We start from the raw sequence: 14,774 nt of genomic DNA, 5'->3' as shown, positions 1-14,774 counted from the left end.
GCCAAATCAAAATAATTTATTTTTGGTGACATTTCATACAGTTCTAGGATTGTGTCTCAAACACTTGGTTGATCCATTACTATATTTCCTTTTGCCACCCCAACCCAAATTAACAGAAAATAACCCAAACATATGGAGAGGGGGGGGGGGGGGGTTGTCAACTCCTGTAGGTATTTGCAAGCCTGTCAACATCAACCATATGCTTCTAAAATGATTTCACATTATTCATGAGTAAGATTCTTTTTAAAAACAAGTTAGTGCATTTATTTAATTATACTAAACCACTAGCTGCTCATACTCATTAATGAAAAGGAAATAACAGCCCCAGTGATTGGTTACTCGTTTACTGCATTACTAAACCCAAAGTCAATGCATCAAGTATCTTCGCTCAGCTGACATCTCGAACAGTATATAAATGTCATATGCGTGATTTTATTTTGCCAATGCGATTTCACACAACTTTGGGGAAACCAGCCTACCAAGATTGGGAGAAAAGCGTTGTGCATCAGAATTAAAATAAATAAATTTAAAAAGCAATACATACAGTGAGTCAAACTTCAAATTCTAAGTCAACCTGTTTTGTTTTTTTCAAAAATTAAAAAAAAGGAAAAGAAAAAAACAAAAGAGGAAAAGAAAACAATAAAACAAACCAGCAAACTCACCCTAAAAGCACAAAACAATCTGGTGGATAACCTGTTGTCAAAAGCCTCCCTCTGTAAATTCAGTACTAGAACAATTACATTCTCCCACACACATTTCTAGTGAAGGGTTATTACAATATAGCATAGGCAACTACACCTCTACAGCTTCTTCAAAATCCAGTTTCACTGGGCCAAAAAATTTCCCCAAGACTACATTTAGCAGACCTCGTCAAAAATCAAAACTTTATCCTAGCACACTATAATCATAGGCAGCTGGCACATAGCACGTGAAAACGTTCCAATTTTCTTTATACCCACGACTTGGCTGCCAAATATTATGTTGCTATCATCCTTAGCTAACAGCACTCCTCTGTCTATTTGTTTTGACACTATGCCATTGTTAAGAACAATTCACAGATATAAGCTTAACCTGGATATCCTGTGATGATGTAGAAAAGCCAAACCTCACCTAAAGCACCTGGCGCACTGAACAGTCAAATCTTACCATTAACCAATTCTCCACCCCCCCCCCCCCCCTCTCTCTCTCTTTCTCGGAAAACATCAACCTACTACCGAAACAAACATGTAAACAGAGAACCTGACTGATTATCAACATGACAAATGTTCTGAAGCCACCAGAGTGGGTCAGACCCCAAAATGGTTCAGATAGATAAGAGATTAAACTTAACATGAAAAACTTTGGACCAGGCTAGCAGGTTCACAGAGGCTAACAGGCCAGTGAGCACCCCAAAGTGGATTTCGGCTTCAAACAAAACCACACATCTGACTGCAGCGTATGTCAACAGCTTCTGATATCTGACTGATACAATTTAAGCCAAATTATGAACCAGGATCAAAATACCACCATAGAACACATTTCATTAATATACATTAGAAGACCACACTGTCCAGTTTCAGGACAGTGATTCTGAATCTCTGATGTAAAAATCAAAAATCATCCATTTCATTACATCAGTGCCAACAGCACAATGTAGCACTTCAATCCTTTTGCTTAACAATCAATGCATACACAGACATCAGTCAACCCTTCAGTCATACTTGCAAACCTAAGCACACAAGAAAAACAAAACAAAAACTGATGTCTCATTGCGTGTTAGTGATATCTTTGTATATGTACATGACATATATGCATGTTCTTTTCTTCTTAGTGCATATTGTTCTTGCAGACATCTATTCGTTAAAATAAAATTAAAAAAAAAGGTAGAGGGCCATTTACGCGGCCCAGCATCCCACCTCTCCCTAGCAGAGCATAAATGAGACGGCCTCCAGGAAAATCGCACTTAAAATTCTTTTAAGCATAACGCTGGAGGCCCAAACAAGATTTCTGTTTCCTTTTCAAATCACTCAAAGTTCTTCAGGTGTCATTTTGCCCATTAGTCCTGGATGTCCCGGTCTTGCCATTTTAAAAGCTTTTCTTTGGACAAGTTCCAGGGGGGGGATGGTGGCTACCATAATGTTGTTGCTTTTATGTTATTTTTATATAATTATATATATCCATGTATATATTCATACATCTTTTTTTCTATTCATATCAAGTTTTTACTTTGGCGATACTGGTGGGATATTCTGCTCTTTGCCAGTGTGCCGGTAGCCTCCCTGTGGGGAGCTGCGTCGGGCGGGAGGCGGGCGCCTCTGGTCCCGAAACTTGAGGCCCCCGGTGCCTCTGGGGCCATTGCTGCGGTAGTAGCCTTGAGAGTCACGTTCACGTGGTGGCCGGCTCTCCTTGCATTCCCATCCCCCCTCCCTGTCGTGGCCTTTCTCTTGCTTGTCTCCGGGACCACTGCTAGATCCCGGGTCCTCTGCCTTGTTCACGCGCAACTCGCGCAAGGGCTGGCCCGACGCAGTGCTCGAGGAAGCTGGGGCAGGGGCCGCTGGGGGAGGGTCCTTGGGTGGCCGTTGGCACACCTCGGCGTAGCTGAGCTTACGAGGCTCCTGTACCAAGGCAGGGAAAAAGCACGATTGTAAAAGATGTAACACAGACTCATTTATACATACATTTTCATGATTTCCACCGTCAAACCCTCAGATCTCATAATCTTAACGCTCATTGGGGTAGGAGTGAACATTCTGGACTTTTGGTGGGAAAGGGCAGAGAGAGATAAAAGACAGAAATATTGAAGGAGAGTGACGGGTAGAGAGAAGGGAGAGAACCAAAGCCAGTCAGTCCACTACCTCACTTCCCTCTATGCGCAGAAGCTGTCATCATCAGGAAAACGACTTTGCTGAAGTGTGGGCTATCATTACAAAGAACCAGATCCTCACCTGTGCAGGGGTGGGAATAGTGGCTGAAGCAGGGGCCGGCGTGCTGGGTGTCGCTGGCGTGGAGGCAGCAGAGGGCTGAGGCCTGGAGCTAGGCACGGGCTGTGTGGAGGGGGGTGGGTTTACGGCAGTTTGAACAGGTGCGCGTGGAGCCACTTTTGGAGCTGGAGCTGGGGGCTCTGCCCGTTCAACCCTCTTCTCCTGACGAGTGACACTGTCAGAATAGAAAAGAGTTTCAGATATTCAAGTTACCATTTTAAGTTCAATGCAGGTGTTTGAGTCCTAGTACCAAATGTCCTGAATTCAATTGTAATTGAGACAGTCGTACCCAGGAGCTGAGGGTCCAGGTGGTGGTGGAGCGGATTTTGCTGCTGCCAAGGCGGGACTTGAGACAGCCACGGTCTCCTCTGTGACTGGGGCTTGGCCTGAACCTGGACTCACAGTGGCCTCTTTATTGGCTTGTTCTGTCTATAAAAAGCAAGGAGGCATGCACATTACACCTCTGAAGCCCCCCTCTCAACAACACACTCAGTGCAGTTTATCCAAGAGATTTACAAACTGTCAGTCTTAATTTCCTCTTACCTTGTCCCTGTACAAACCCCGAACAACATCTGACATTCGATTTTCGAGCACCGGCTCTCCCTGTGTGCTGACCACGCAGCCAGGAAGAGGTGGGAAATTGGTAGCAGCCAAGTCAAACTTGGGTGGAGAAACCTTGACCTCTGCCAGTGGTACAGGCCTCTGAGGAAGGAAATTGAAACGGAGCGATCACGAGACGTTTCATGCTTTAAATACAACATACAAGTTTAAAGACAACATGAAACTTGCTATTTACCGCAATTCGATCGTCTTCTCGCCTCCTCCGTGTTCCTCTGTAGGTTGTGCTCCGTCTGAAATGCAAATAAATTATCTGTCAACATGAACTCAACGTCACTGATGAAATCACAGCCAATGAGGAGCAGCCATTGCCGTCCGGCACAAATCAGACATTGACGGACAGGTAGAACAGGTTTACCTTCCGCGTCCAGCCATGCCGCTGTCATCACTGGGGTCCAAAGACGAGGAGAGATGCGAGAACGCTGAGCTCAGGTCAGAGGCTGTCTGGACCGGGTTAGTGGTGTTGGCGGCGGCGACAGGAGCGGGGGGCTGCGGGCTGCGCAGTCCAGTTAGACTTTCCAAGGGGACAGGAGTTATAGATGCTGGGGTCACCTCGTTTGTCCTCACCTGGGGCTTCACATGGTTTCTGTTGCGGAGGGGAAACGGTGAAGATGAGCAGGGTCAATATTAAGTTGAAAATACTCTCAAGACATAATGGTAACCAGTGTTTCCTGTAGAGCTTTTTGCTTGTGGGGATAATTTTGACCCCAGGACATTCAGGGTGAACTTCAGACTATACTGTTGTAAATGCAAGTCTATCTAAAATGTAGCTAATGTTTCTAACCTTTTCAGACTGATATCCTGCTTTTATAGCCATTAATACTATAAGTAAAAGTAGCAGAGACTAGAAACAATCTCAACATGATGAAATCCATCTCTCCAATCCATCTCATATCGTCTTAATATTTTGTTAGGTTATGTTACCGTCACTTGTTAAATGCATTTGCAAGGTAAACAATACACAGAAGGACATAACTTACTTTACCGATGCTGTTCATAAGTGTGTGAGTGCTTTTAATATCTTAATGCTTCAGAAAATGTTCAGTAGCTGTTACAGCCAATTTAATGGGCTAGACCATGTTAAACTACCTGTATGGTCCTTTAAGTGGAGCTTGTGTTTGGACACTAATGCCATTACATATAAGAAAACTGCACTGTAATCATGGTGGTTGTGAGATGAAAATTGGAACGGACAGTAATATGCTTATAAAAAAAACCTAATTGTTATTTGTTGGGAGTCCATCAACAATTATAGATAATGGAGGCTGATACAGCTAAATGAGTTCAAAGGAAACACTGGTGGCACCCGTTTGCTGGAAGGATAAGACAGCATGCTGTATCCTCAGGGTGAATGTGTAGACATGCGACTACATTTGTGCTCATGATTGTTTGAAACAGTGACCTTTGATGTCAACATTCTGTATGTTGGCAATCCATGTCAGACTGCGACAGACTACTAATATTTTAATGCACCACAAACAACGCTTTGAGACGTATACGGTTCGTCTAAAACCTGGCAGCGTAATTCACGTGGATTGATCTTCTCATGAGTCTTTGACCCTCAGATCTCATAATCTGAACGCTCATTGGGACGGGGGTGAAGCACTTGACTTTGGAAGGGAAGGATAGAGAGAGAAAGGAAAGAAACAGGGAAAAAAGATGCAGAGGACAAAGAGAGAACCAAAGCCAGTTACTCCACTCCCTGGTTTCCCTCTATGCGCATCTTGATCTCATCACTGGGTCTGACTGTCAGAAGAATCCAGCGAGATATTTCTTGAAGCTGCTTTTTCAGTGCATGAACAAACTTGCAAAGTTGTCATCTTTTTGTGGAAGATTTAAAGCATTGGGATTAAAGCTCGACAGCTGACCTAAACGCAAACTGTCAGGAGTTCTTTGTTATGGCATAAAACACCACATGGCAATACAATCACTGACGAAGAAAGCGGCAGTAAAACAAATTTAAAAAAAAAACAATGAACAAATAAAATGGATGGTTAGTTGTTATGGGGAGAAACTGTTACGTGTAATACAGCAAAGAGGATATTTTGGAGCCAAGGTGGCCATAAAAATCCAATTGCTCAGAATCAGATAGCAGCTGCTGCCATGTAGGAGGCAAACCTACATTTATCAAATGACATGACAAATACAGGATGTCCATTACCTGGCAACAAACATTTATCACACTGATGTAAAGGATTATGCGCTATGAAACTCTGACTGGCAGAAGGCATGAAGGCCACCATTATGCATTTAGTCATTTGGCTGTGGCAGTATGGTAAGAGATGAGGGTAGCAATGAAGCTGATTGTACAGTATAACAGTGGTACCTGAAGGCATTTATTACATTCTTTCTTGAATAGAGGGGGACACTGTGGGGACAGTAAAAAAGACAGGGAGTGAAGAACAATTCCCTGGCAAGGTTACATTATCTTTAGACAAAATTTAAAAATCGCAGATGATCTGATGTTCACATGTTCTGATGTTTAACATCATGCAAACACAAGTGGTAAAACATTCCAGTTAGAGTATTTAGAGTGTTTATGCAAATACCAGACTTAGATTTAAGAAGAAACTAACAAATTAAAATACTTAATCGGGAAAAAGGCGTCCTTACCGGTTTCTGTTGAATGGGCGAGTGATATTAAGAGAATTGGAGCCAGTTTTGTAGTGTCCTGCAGAGCCAAATCCATTCACAAAGCTACTGTTGGGAAACGGTGCCTGCGTAAGGGGAAAAAAAATTACAAAATTAATTTCAGTTATTTATTCAGTAGCAACCACAGGACCTGAAAAGAAATATACGGTTTAGAAAAATAATGAATATTTTGACTAACTCATTGTTAAGCAAAATATTGTGTGCTGATGTCTACTGACAATTCAAATTTGAAGGAGAGAGAGGGGAAAGACTTATTTGAATTCACAACCAACAAGGTGACAACCAACAAGAAAGTGTGCGGGTTTTTTTGGGTGACGGGGAATTCCAGCTACTGCTGGCACACAACTTGTGGCTGTCAAGGTGAATTATTTTTGTCACATTTTATGTTGATGACACATGGAAACAAAACTGGGAAATGAGGGATGAATTCCAGAGTAGGTTCGTGTTAGTGTGACTGTCTCATAGCAGTGTAGGTGCAGCGTGTCTCACCAGAGGAGTTTCAAAATACGGTGTGGGTGAGGGCGTCCAGGTGGGAGGTACGATGCCGTAGACTGGGTACTGCTGCTGGGGGTAGACGTGCTGCATGTAGAGTGGAGAGCTGTACTGGGACTGGCTCTGGGACTGCTGAGCGTACAGGCTGCTGTCCATGCTACGGTAGCCATTCTTCGCAAAGAATGTGTTGATGGCCTTTATCCTGGCCTGTCAGCATGGGGGGGGGGGGGGGGGATTCAGGAAAAGAGCAAAGACTGAAATGACTAAATGCAACTTCACAAACGGGCCTTTCCAAGATGACAAAGGAGTTTTAATTTAACTCACCATAATGGGTTTTCCCTGAAATGTTTTAACTTCCTCTCTCAAGTACTTGTATGCCTGGGGGAGCGTAAGAGAGAATCATGAGGCAGTTCATGGTGCAGCGTATCTACTGAATACTTCACACAGTGCGAAGAAAAGTGCAATTTGACTTTGCATTACCTGTTGAGCATCCGTGTCGGATTGGAATGTGATGTACCAGTTGTTGTTGTGTGCAAACTCAACACTTATCACCTTTGGACAGTTCTCATTTTTGAACAGTGACTCCACTTCCTGTGAATTAGATACAAAGAATGGGCTCACATGTCAGGTAAACAACTACAATTTGATGCCTCCAAAGTGCTTGCACAAGCTAGCTTTACCTCAACAGGCGTGGTTTCAGGGACCTCCCTCAGGATGATAATGCACCGCTTGTGATTTGGACGCACCTTCTCCCCTTTCTCATCCACTTGTACCATAGGAGAGGCTGAGGGAAATTCAGGGTATTTAAATCTAGACGCATCAGACGTATGCAGATTGTTTCAACATACACCATCTTAAACTTTCCACTTACATCTCAACACATCCAAGATGAGGTCCATGTCAGTAGTGAGGACCTTGATGCCCTCCATGCTGGCTATAGTCCAAATAGGGACAAACTGGTCGCTGTCCATCTGGGACATCAGGTACAAATCCTTCGAGAGGTTTTCTCTGCATCACAAAACGACAAATCCATGTAGATTAGCCTTCTCTTGACTTGAAATGACAATTCCACAGTACATAAAAAGGTGGTTTGGCGTTTACCTAGAGAAATAAAACTCCAGCTCTTTCTTCAGAGACTCTCGTAGATTCTCGGAGGAGATCGGCTGTTCTTCAGTCTTGGAATCCACTGAGAACCAAAAACAAAATGTCAGTGGTAAGAAAAGTGACAACATGCTTCTATATCAACTTTATCTGTATATTAATTTGTCACATACTTGTGGTTCATTCTTTTTCTTATCTTTACATATTTTTATAAACACTCAACATCACTGATGTCTTTTCTCCAATACATCTTTCCTACAAATATGAATATATATTTCACTCCCCTGCCCGGTTAGTGTCTCTTCAGCGCACCAGCTGCCCCACATTAAACTCCTATATCAACCTACATTAGTCTCATATGACCTGTAACACCCATGCTTTAATGCCTTTGGTAATCATCTGTGATGTGAAAACATCAGATTACTACACAGTCAGAAAGTAAAAGTGTGTGTCCTTGTCGTAGTTTAGTTATAAAATCCTAGCGCACCACAGAGCGCCTCTCCTGCCGGGCTGCTCACAGGACTGCCAGCCAGGACGTTGAACCAGCGCCTGGTTCGAAAGTAGTTTAGCAGACTTCATTGACAGTCAGCACCTACCCTTCTCTACTTCACAGTTAGTTTTGTGGTGAGGTCATTTTGAGACAAGACTCGGTTTGTAAAGTCTACAGCCTGCCATGCTATTCCTCCTGCATTGCTCTATGTGCAAGAGTACAAAAGTGATTAGACTAACAAAATGCTTCTCAAACAATTACTCGAATCATCGACTTTTACGTGGCAGTCCTAATCATTGAGGTCATAGTTAGTGGTGGGGTAAAATGAAAAGGACAAAAAATTAGAAACATCTCAATATAATGTAGTCCAGTACACAACACCTTAAAGTATGATCTCAATAATAAACATATAATTGATTTTACACATTTCAACAAAAACTCAACATTATAAACTTCATTAGGATAGATGTTATGGACGGTTGTTGTATTGGACTGCGTTAGTGTACAGGCGAAATTAAAGTGCCCACAGAGTCCAAGTTACTACAGTAAGTATAGGACAGGCTCACCACACAATTACTAGGATAACTTGGCAGTGACATCAAACCGTCAACCATCAATTCTGTTTCCCTCAGTAGTAATATGCAAGTCAGGTTGAGTCTGTGAAAACAGCTATATGGTGTATTTTGTGGCTCTATAGTGGCTGCATTTGTGTCTAAGAAAATTCATTTCAACCAGAGACTCTACTCACTGCTGAGGTGATCAGCTGGTACGAAAACCTACACACTGGTATAGATCAGTGTGCTCCAATGGAAAGCATATTTGTGAGGCAAAATTCACAGAACAGTGTTGTATTTGAGCTGTGGACACCATTTATGATATTAGACCATATCGTTTGTTCAGCGCATGAAACATTTTATATCCCATCCAAACTATTATTTAGGTTAGAAAAATGAAAAAATGTAATGAAAAAGAATAATACTTAGTGGCAGTCAGAGTCTGTGTATGGGGACGACTGCCTGTGATGTGACTGACCTGAGGTCCCTGTGGTGGACTCAGCGGGGGGAAAGCCCAACTCTGGAGGGTCCATTCCATTTACTGCTATCTCAGCTGTTGCTGTGGAGCTGCTGTCATCCAGGGCCGTGAATCCCACAGTGTACTGCTTGCACCCAGCAGACGAAGGCTCAGAATAACCTGTGGACAAGGTAAAGAGTTTCATTCAGACGCAACAGCAGATCATTCTCAGGGCTGCTTCACCTTGTCCATTTTGAAAGTCCATATATGTCCCAGTGTTTGGCTTAGAACTGTGTGTGTACATAAATAAAGTTCAGATGTGTAGAGAAAGGAAAGTGTAAAAATAAAAACACTAAAAAGTGAGAACTTAGGGCAAAATGTAATTTAAACATGAATATAAGTGTTATAGCTGGCTGACTAAAGAGTCAATATTTATAATCAACAGACATGGATGTCAATGACCAGTTTTACAAGCAAACACTGTTTTTCAACACTTTAATAAAATCAGTTATGTTTTCTGATGGATATTTAATTGGGCTGATAGAAGTGCATCTCACCCTCACTGATGTCTGAGGGGGGCCAATGAGGGCTGTTGGTAACAGCCTCGCTGGGGGCCGCAGGCATCTCCTGCCACACCTTGGCATTTGGGTTCAAACCGGCGCCCTTAGAGGTGACCTTCAAAGCAAGCAACAGCGGGATCAGGATGACGTCTGTATTTCATCTAAATCAAACATTTTACATATAGACATTTTGCATGTACAGCTGTCTATCTAAAATTAGACTGCTGCAATTTGACAGTTTATTTTCAGATTTGAATGTGACTGATGTGCTTCATCTGCAATTGAGACCTACACAACGCTGAGCATCATGTATTTAATCGCTGATTCACCTCAGATTTGCCATCTCATCTCAGTTTAGCATCACAGTCACTCCCAGACTACTTTATACATGCTACAGTGCACAGTATGTTTTAACACTCATTTGCTTATCAACACAAACTGATACTTTTTATATCCAATATTGTGCACTGAGAGAAATAAGCACCTAGCATCTTCAATGCATTAAATTTGTCTAATAGCTGTTAAGCTCAAATGGCATCAGGAAATCTATCACCATCAAGAAGGGGAACATGATAATTTGATGCAATTATGGCAATGGACTTGGACAATATAAAGGTAAACAATAAAACACTAGTTGCCTTACACCACAATCATGTTTCAACAGGCAAACACTCCAGAGACTAAGATAAATTCATAGAAGAACAATTTTGACAAACAAATGTGAAACCATTTAGTTTTACAGGCTGATGCACTTGTGTCAATTCTGCGTATGTATCTCCCTCAAGTATCGAGTGTTTGTCAGAAACTGAAATAAAATTTTACCTCTTGTTGTAGGGGTAAACATTCCCTCTTTACTACGTGTGTGGAGGCACATCCACTACAACAAAAGCGTCAACAAACCAGGCAGCAGCAGGGAAAAAACCTTGCCGATTTAACAAGGAATTCAACTGTGGTCTTGAGCAACGTACCATGAAAGACTGAGCAGGTTGCAGCCAACCATCACTACACCTGCTGGTTTCACTAATTACTTTACCCTTATATTGGAGGGCCACTAAGTGAAATCACCTGGTGCAAGGAACCCATGCATACCATTGGGCCTCTATGGCATCTAATTGGAAACCAGAGAAGTACAGTGAAATGTGCCACATAGAGCCCTGTGATCCCATGTCAACAAAAGAGGCTATTACCCCGTTAACCTCCAGGAGGAGAGTGATTATAAACGTTTTGAGTAACCACACTGTTGTCTGTATAGTAATAAATGTTGATAAAACAACAAACTAACTTAATGTTAAGAGTACTTAACTATTACTTTCACCGCCATATTATGACTTTTGATGCATATTATTCAAGGACTGGATCTGACTCGCCATATCAAAAGAGCTGTACACTGGCAGGAGAAACCCTGACCCTGCAAAGATCTGTGGCCAAGAATAGATCACATACTGTACATATTAAGGCATACAGATCCTGATGTGAACTTGATGTGAACTAAACGTGGATGGTGCTTTTATCCAAAGAGGACTGGGTGACAGCCTTTTGAAACGCCAGTAACTGTGAAATTTACCAGCCTCTTCTTTTGACATTGGCACTTGCCACCTGCTAATAGATCCACCCCCCCTTTGGCCTGACAAGTACAGCTGCTAGTCACAATATGCCTCAAGACACTTCTTTCCACCAATTAAACAAGAATGGATGTGCCGAACGGTTAGGCCTCGATGTCATTCAAAAGAGCATGAACATTTATGTGCCGTATGTGACACATGGTTACAATACATGCTTCTGTGTTACAGGCCGTGGCAAGCCAAGTAATGTCAGCTGACTGCGCTGCGCAGCATAGGCCAGGTATTTGCAACGCATGTCACTGCGCTAGCTAAGTTAGCTAGCAGCGCGATTAGCTAACAGATAACGTTAGTGAATGAACGTTTATCCTTCGGCCAACAATCGAAGCATCGATAACCTACAAATTGAAAACAACTCATTCAGTACTTCTCCGCTCCAAATACCACTGCCGTCATTCTTCAGCTGTGTCATAACTTAACTTATAGGCTAGTGATTACTCAGCAAACTACTTAATGAGCTTGCTCGTTACAGAGGCTAAGCTAGCGTTAGCTAGCTATCTGAAGGGGCTGCAGTGGATATCTGGCTAACGACAAGTGTGTAAAATTACATGCTTGTACTGGTTGCAAGTTAGTAGTCGTGCAAATGCTGCCATATGTGCGGTGTCTGAGACTGTTTTCGCTTGATAATCAATATCACCTTGCGATTAAACACAATCGGAGCGTTATTACGCAAACAGTCACAAAGTCAAAGCCAAGTTGAAACTTAGTAGCTTATTATATGTCTGGTTTGGGTTAATTTTAGCTGTTGCCTAATGAATATCGCCCATCACACAGAGGGGGGCGTACTGTGCTAACAGGTCTCCAATGAGCAACAGCCGCTTAGCCAGCCAGCTAACCTGTTAGCTAAAGAAGGCCTCACTCACCATGCCGCCTGACCCTCCCTCGCTCCCCAGCAGAGCCTCGTCCTTCCCACCGGTCTTCGGTCCGGGATCAGCCTCCTCCTGCAGCAGCGGCGGCTCTCCGCTCTGGTCTGAACTCATCAGCCGCTCCTGACTCACTTCCACCCCGTCGCGTTCTCCCGGCCCCCGCCTGCCACCACCTCCTCTTTCCAAAATAGCGGCTGGGTTCAGCAGTCAGTCTCGTTCTCTCCTGTTCGACTGGATTGGCCAGCAGCACACTGAAACTAGCTTACTAGCTAGCTAGCTGGCTAGCAGGTGTGCTACAGACTGAGGCTAACGACCTAGCGTGCTATGAATCAACGAAGCGGGCTAACGCCTGCTAGCTCAATGAATCAAACTTGCACGCTAAGATACTAATGGTATAAGCGATGCCAAACCATGACTCTTCTCAGACCACGGTCCCCGCTGGCGTTTCTTCAGATATTACACCACACACCGGGTTCGTGAGACGCATTCCTAACCGGGCGACCGGAGCGGACACTGGGGACACGCACCCTTCCTCAGCAGTAGGCACACAGTCCGCCGACGTCCCGGCTGCCACCGCGAGTTCTCGGTGACCTCTGCAGAAACCATTTCCTCTTCCTTTTCCGGATTTACACTGTAGTTTTCTACAGTATATTTGCTGTAACGAAGTCTTTATTCCAATATTTATGTGCCGAAGAGTACCCCGGTCAAAAGTATAGATACAGACTTCCTGTATGAATTTATTGTTGTGTTTATTATGATAAAAGGTAAATTCCATCTACTTTTATTCTAAAGCTGAAATATACAAAGATAATTCAAGCCAGCCTATAAAGTTGTAAGGCACCATTATATGAATGTTTGGTTAGGTTTGGGATAAGACCAAAAAAGCAAATTTAGTTTAATTCCCTGATCCCAAACCACATTTCTACAATATACTTGTAAGAAACAAAAGGTTACAGATATACAACTCCTAACATGTACTTATTCCTCTGTAGGCCTGAACATCCTTCAAGACAACTTGATAATTTACCTCTTTTCTTATATTAAGTTGTGTATTTAGGCTATTTATACACATCATAGTATAATGTTACTTGTGTGCCCAGTAATTACAGTAGAACTAGTTTTTCTATTTGCAAACGTTGTCACACTTTTTCTTTTTTCTACAATTACCTGTACTCCCTTTTATAGGGCAGCAGGTATCTTCAGTTTGAGTTAATACACTGCTTTCATGGTAATGCCCATAAAGGGTGTTCAGTGATTACCAGCAGGTTTAATGAATTATCTAAGACCTCTTTTGTGGTATCAAAAGAAAAAGGAGAGCTGTGATGTAATCACTTTTTTTTTGCCCCACTGGAGATGCAATCAGAAACAGGTGATAAACCACTGAAAACACTTTAATTAACCCCAAAAGATTGTTCAAAGATAGGTCACACACTATTACACTGACAAATGTTATTGGATTATCAGTGTAATGGATACACATGGCTCCACTGCTTATGTTCCCTTTAAAATGAAGAAAGCATGTTTGCAAATGGTGAATATTATAACTCAGTGACTGTGGTATTCAGGTATAATCACAGGCAGCATGCACCTGGACTTACTGCGAAACTATTGCCTTTGACACTTCCAGATATTATTTTATTTGAAACTTGTACTAAAACTAAAAACATCTGGCTGCGATGCAACCTGTGTTTGGCAAAGAGCGCTCACTTTGCCACATGGAGTCTTCTCTTTACCTGCAGCCAATTTAGACATCATAACCCTTCCCACCAGTAATAGTAAATATATTAAAGCCCCTCCCACCCCACTATAAAATGTGCTTCGCTTATTGTGACTTCACTTGGATGTTTGACCTTCACTGTGCAGAATGGTATGCGCAGAGTTTGACACTAGAAGGCAGTTTTCACATTCACCTGCTGAAGGGGGAAAGTTTATCTGTGCTCACCTTAAATTTGAGTTTAAGACGTGTATGTACAAGCATGATTTTGTGACATCACTACTAGTTTTTTAAGCCAATCATGGTCTAATCTGCAACTTTTTTAAAATTAGGCAATTTAACTTTTATCAGACACAAATAATTATTCCAAGTAGAGTATTTTTAAATGTCTGAAAACATGTCTGGAGATCAGTACAACAGGGATCTCACATAGATTACAATGTCTCCTTCTTTACCTGCCCACACCTGCAGTTGTCTCAATGATAAGTGGATACAAAAAGATGGATTCATGGATCGATATATCCTGTTTATAGCCATATATATGTCCTAAATTACCACAGTCTTTACTGTACATGTACTAGGATATTGTATGCATAAGATTATTATCTTAATTGTCCGTTTCTCAGGACAATTCACATTCTGCTCCATTTAACATAAAGGACAAACAATTAAATTTTTTAAAATATACCTT

At 42.3% G+C, this 14,774-nt stretch overlaps 1 protein-coding gene across 1 annotated transcript; it reads right to left on the bottom strand.

Annotated features, from left to right (window-relative positions):
- On the bottom strand, positions 1 to 12,774 carry larp4aa (La ribonucleoprotein 4Aa). Its single transcript, XM_070910381.1, has 16 exons — positions 12,367 to 12,774; positions 9,888 to 9,999; positions 9,346 to 9,504; positions 7,824 to 7,908; positions 7,594 to 7,730; positions 7,403 to 7,506; positions 7,203 to 7,313; positions 7,047 to 7,100; positions 6,720 to 6,929; positions 6,192 to 6,295; positions 3,937 to 4,164; positions 3,757 to 3,811; positions 3,504 to 3,662; positions 3,250 to 3,389; positions 2,925 to 3,135; positions 1 to 2,594 (listed from the first exon to the last, which is right to left on the bottom strand). The coding sequence occupies exons 1-16, from the start codon at positions 12,481 to 12,483 to the stop codon at positions 2,202 to 2,204; spliced, it is 2,379 nt and encodes a 792-aa protein (XP_070766482.1). The 5' UTR covers positions 12,484 to 12,774; the 3' UTR covers positions 1 to 2,201.
- Between the last annotated feature and the right edge of the window lie 2,000 nt (positions 12,775 to 14,774).

This window comes from Enoplosus armatus, chromosome 8 (assembly GCF_043641665.1).
Source record: "Enoplosus armatus isolate fEnoArm2 chromosome 8, fEnoArm2.hap1, whole genome shotgun sequence".
Classification (NCBI taxonomy): domain Eukaryota; kingdom Metazoa; phylum Chordata; class Actinopteri; order Centrarchiformes; family Enoplosidae; genus Enoplosus; species Enoplosus armatus.
The sequence above is the reverse complement of the archived record's forward strand: the minus strand, read 5'-3'. Positions and strand labels throughout refer to the sequence as shown.

Coding starts and splice junctions, on each gene's coding strand:
- larp4aa (XM_070910381.1), bottom strand. CDS start 12,483: ATGAGTTCAGACCAGAGCGGAGAGCCGCCGCTGCTGCAGGAGGAGGCT. Junction 3,812..3,936: donor GGCATGGCTGGACGCGGAAG/GTAAACCTGTTC, acceptor TTTGCATTTCAG/ACGGAGCACAACCTACAGAG. Junction 2,595..2,924: donor CTATTCCCACCCCTGCACAG/GTGAGGATCTGG, acceptor GCCTTGGTACAG/GAGCCTCGTAAGCTCAGCTA.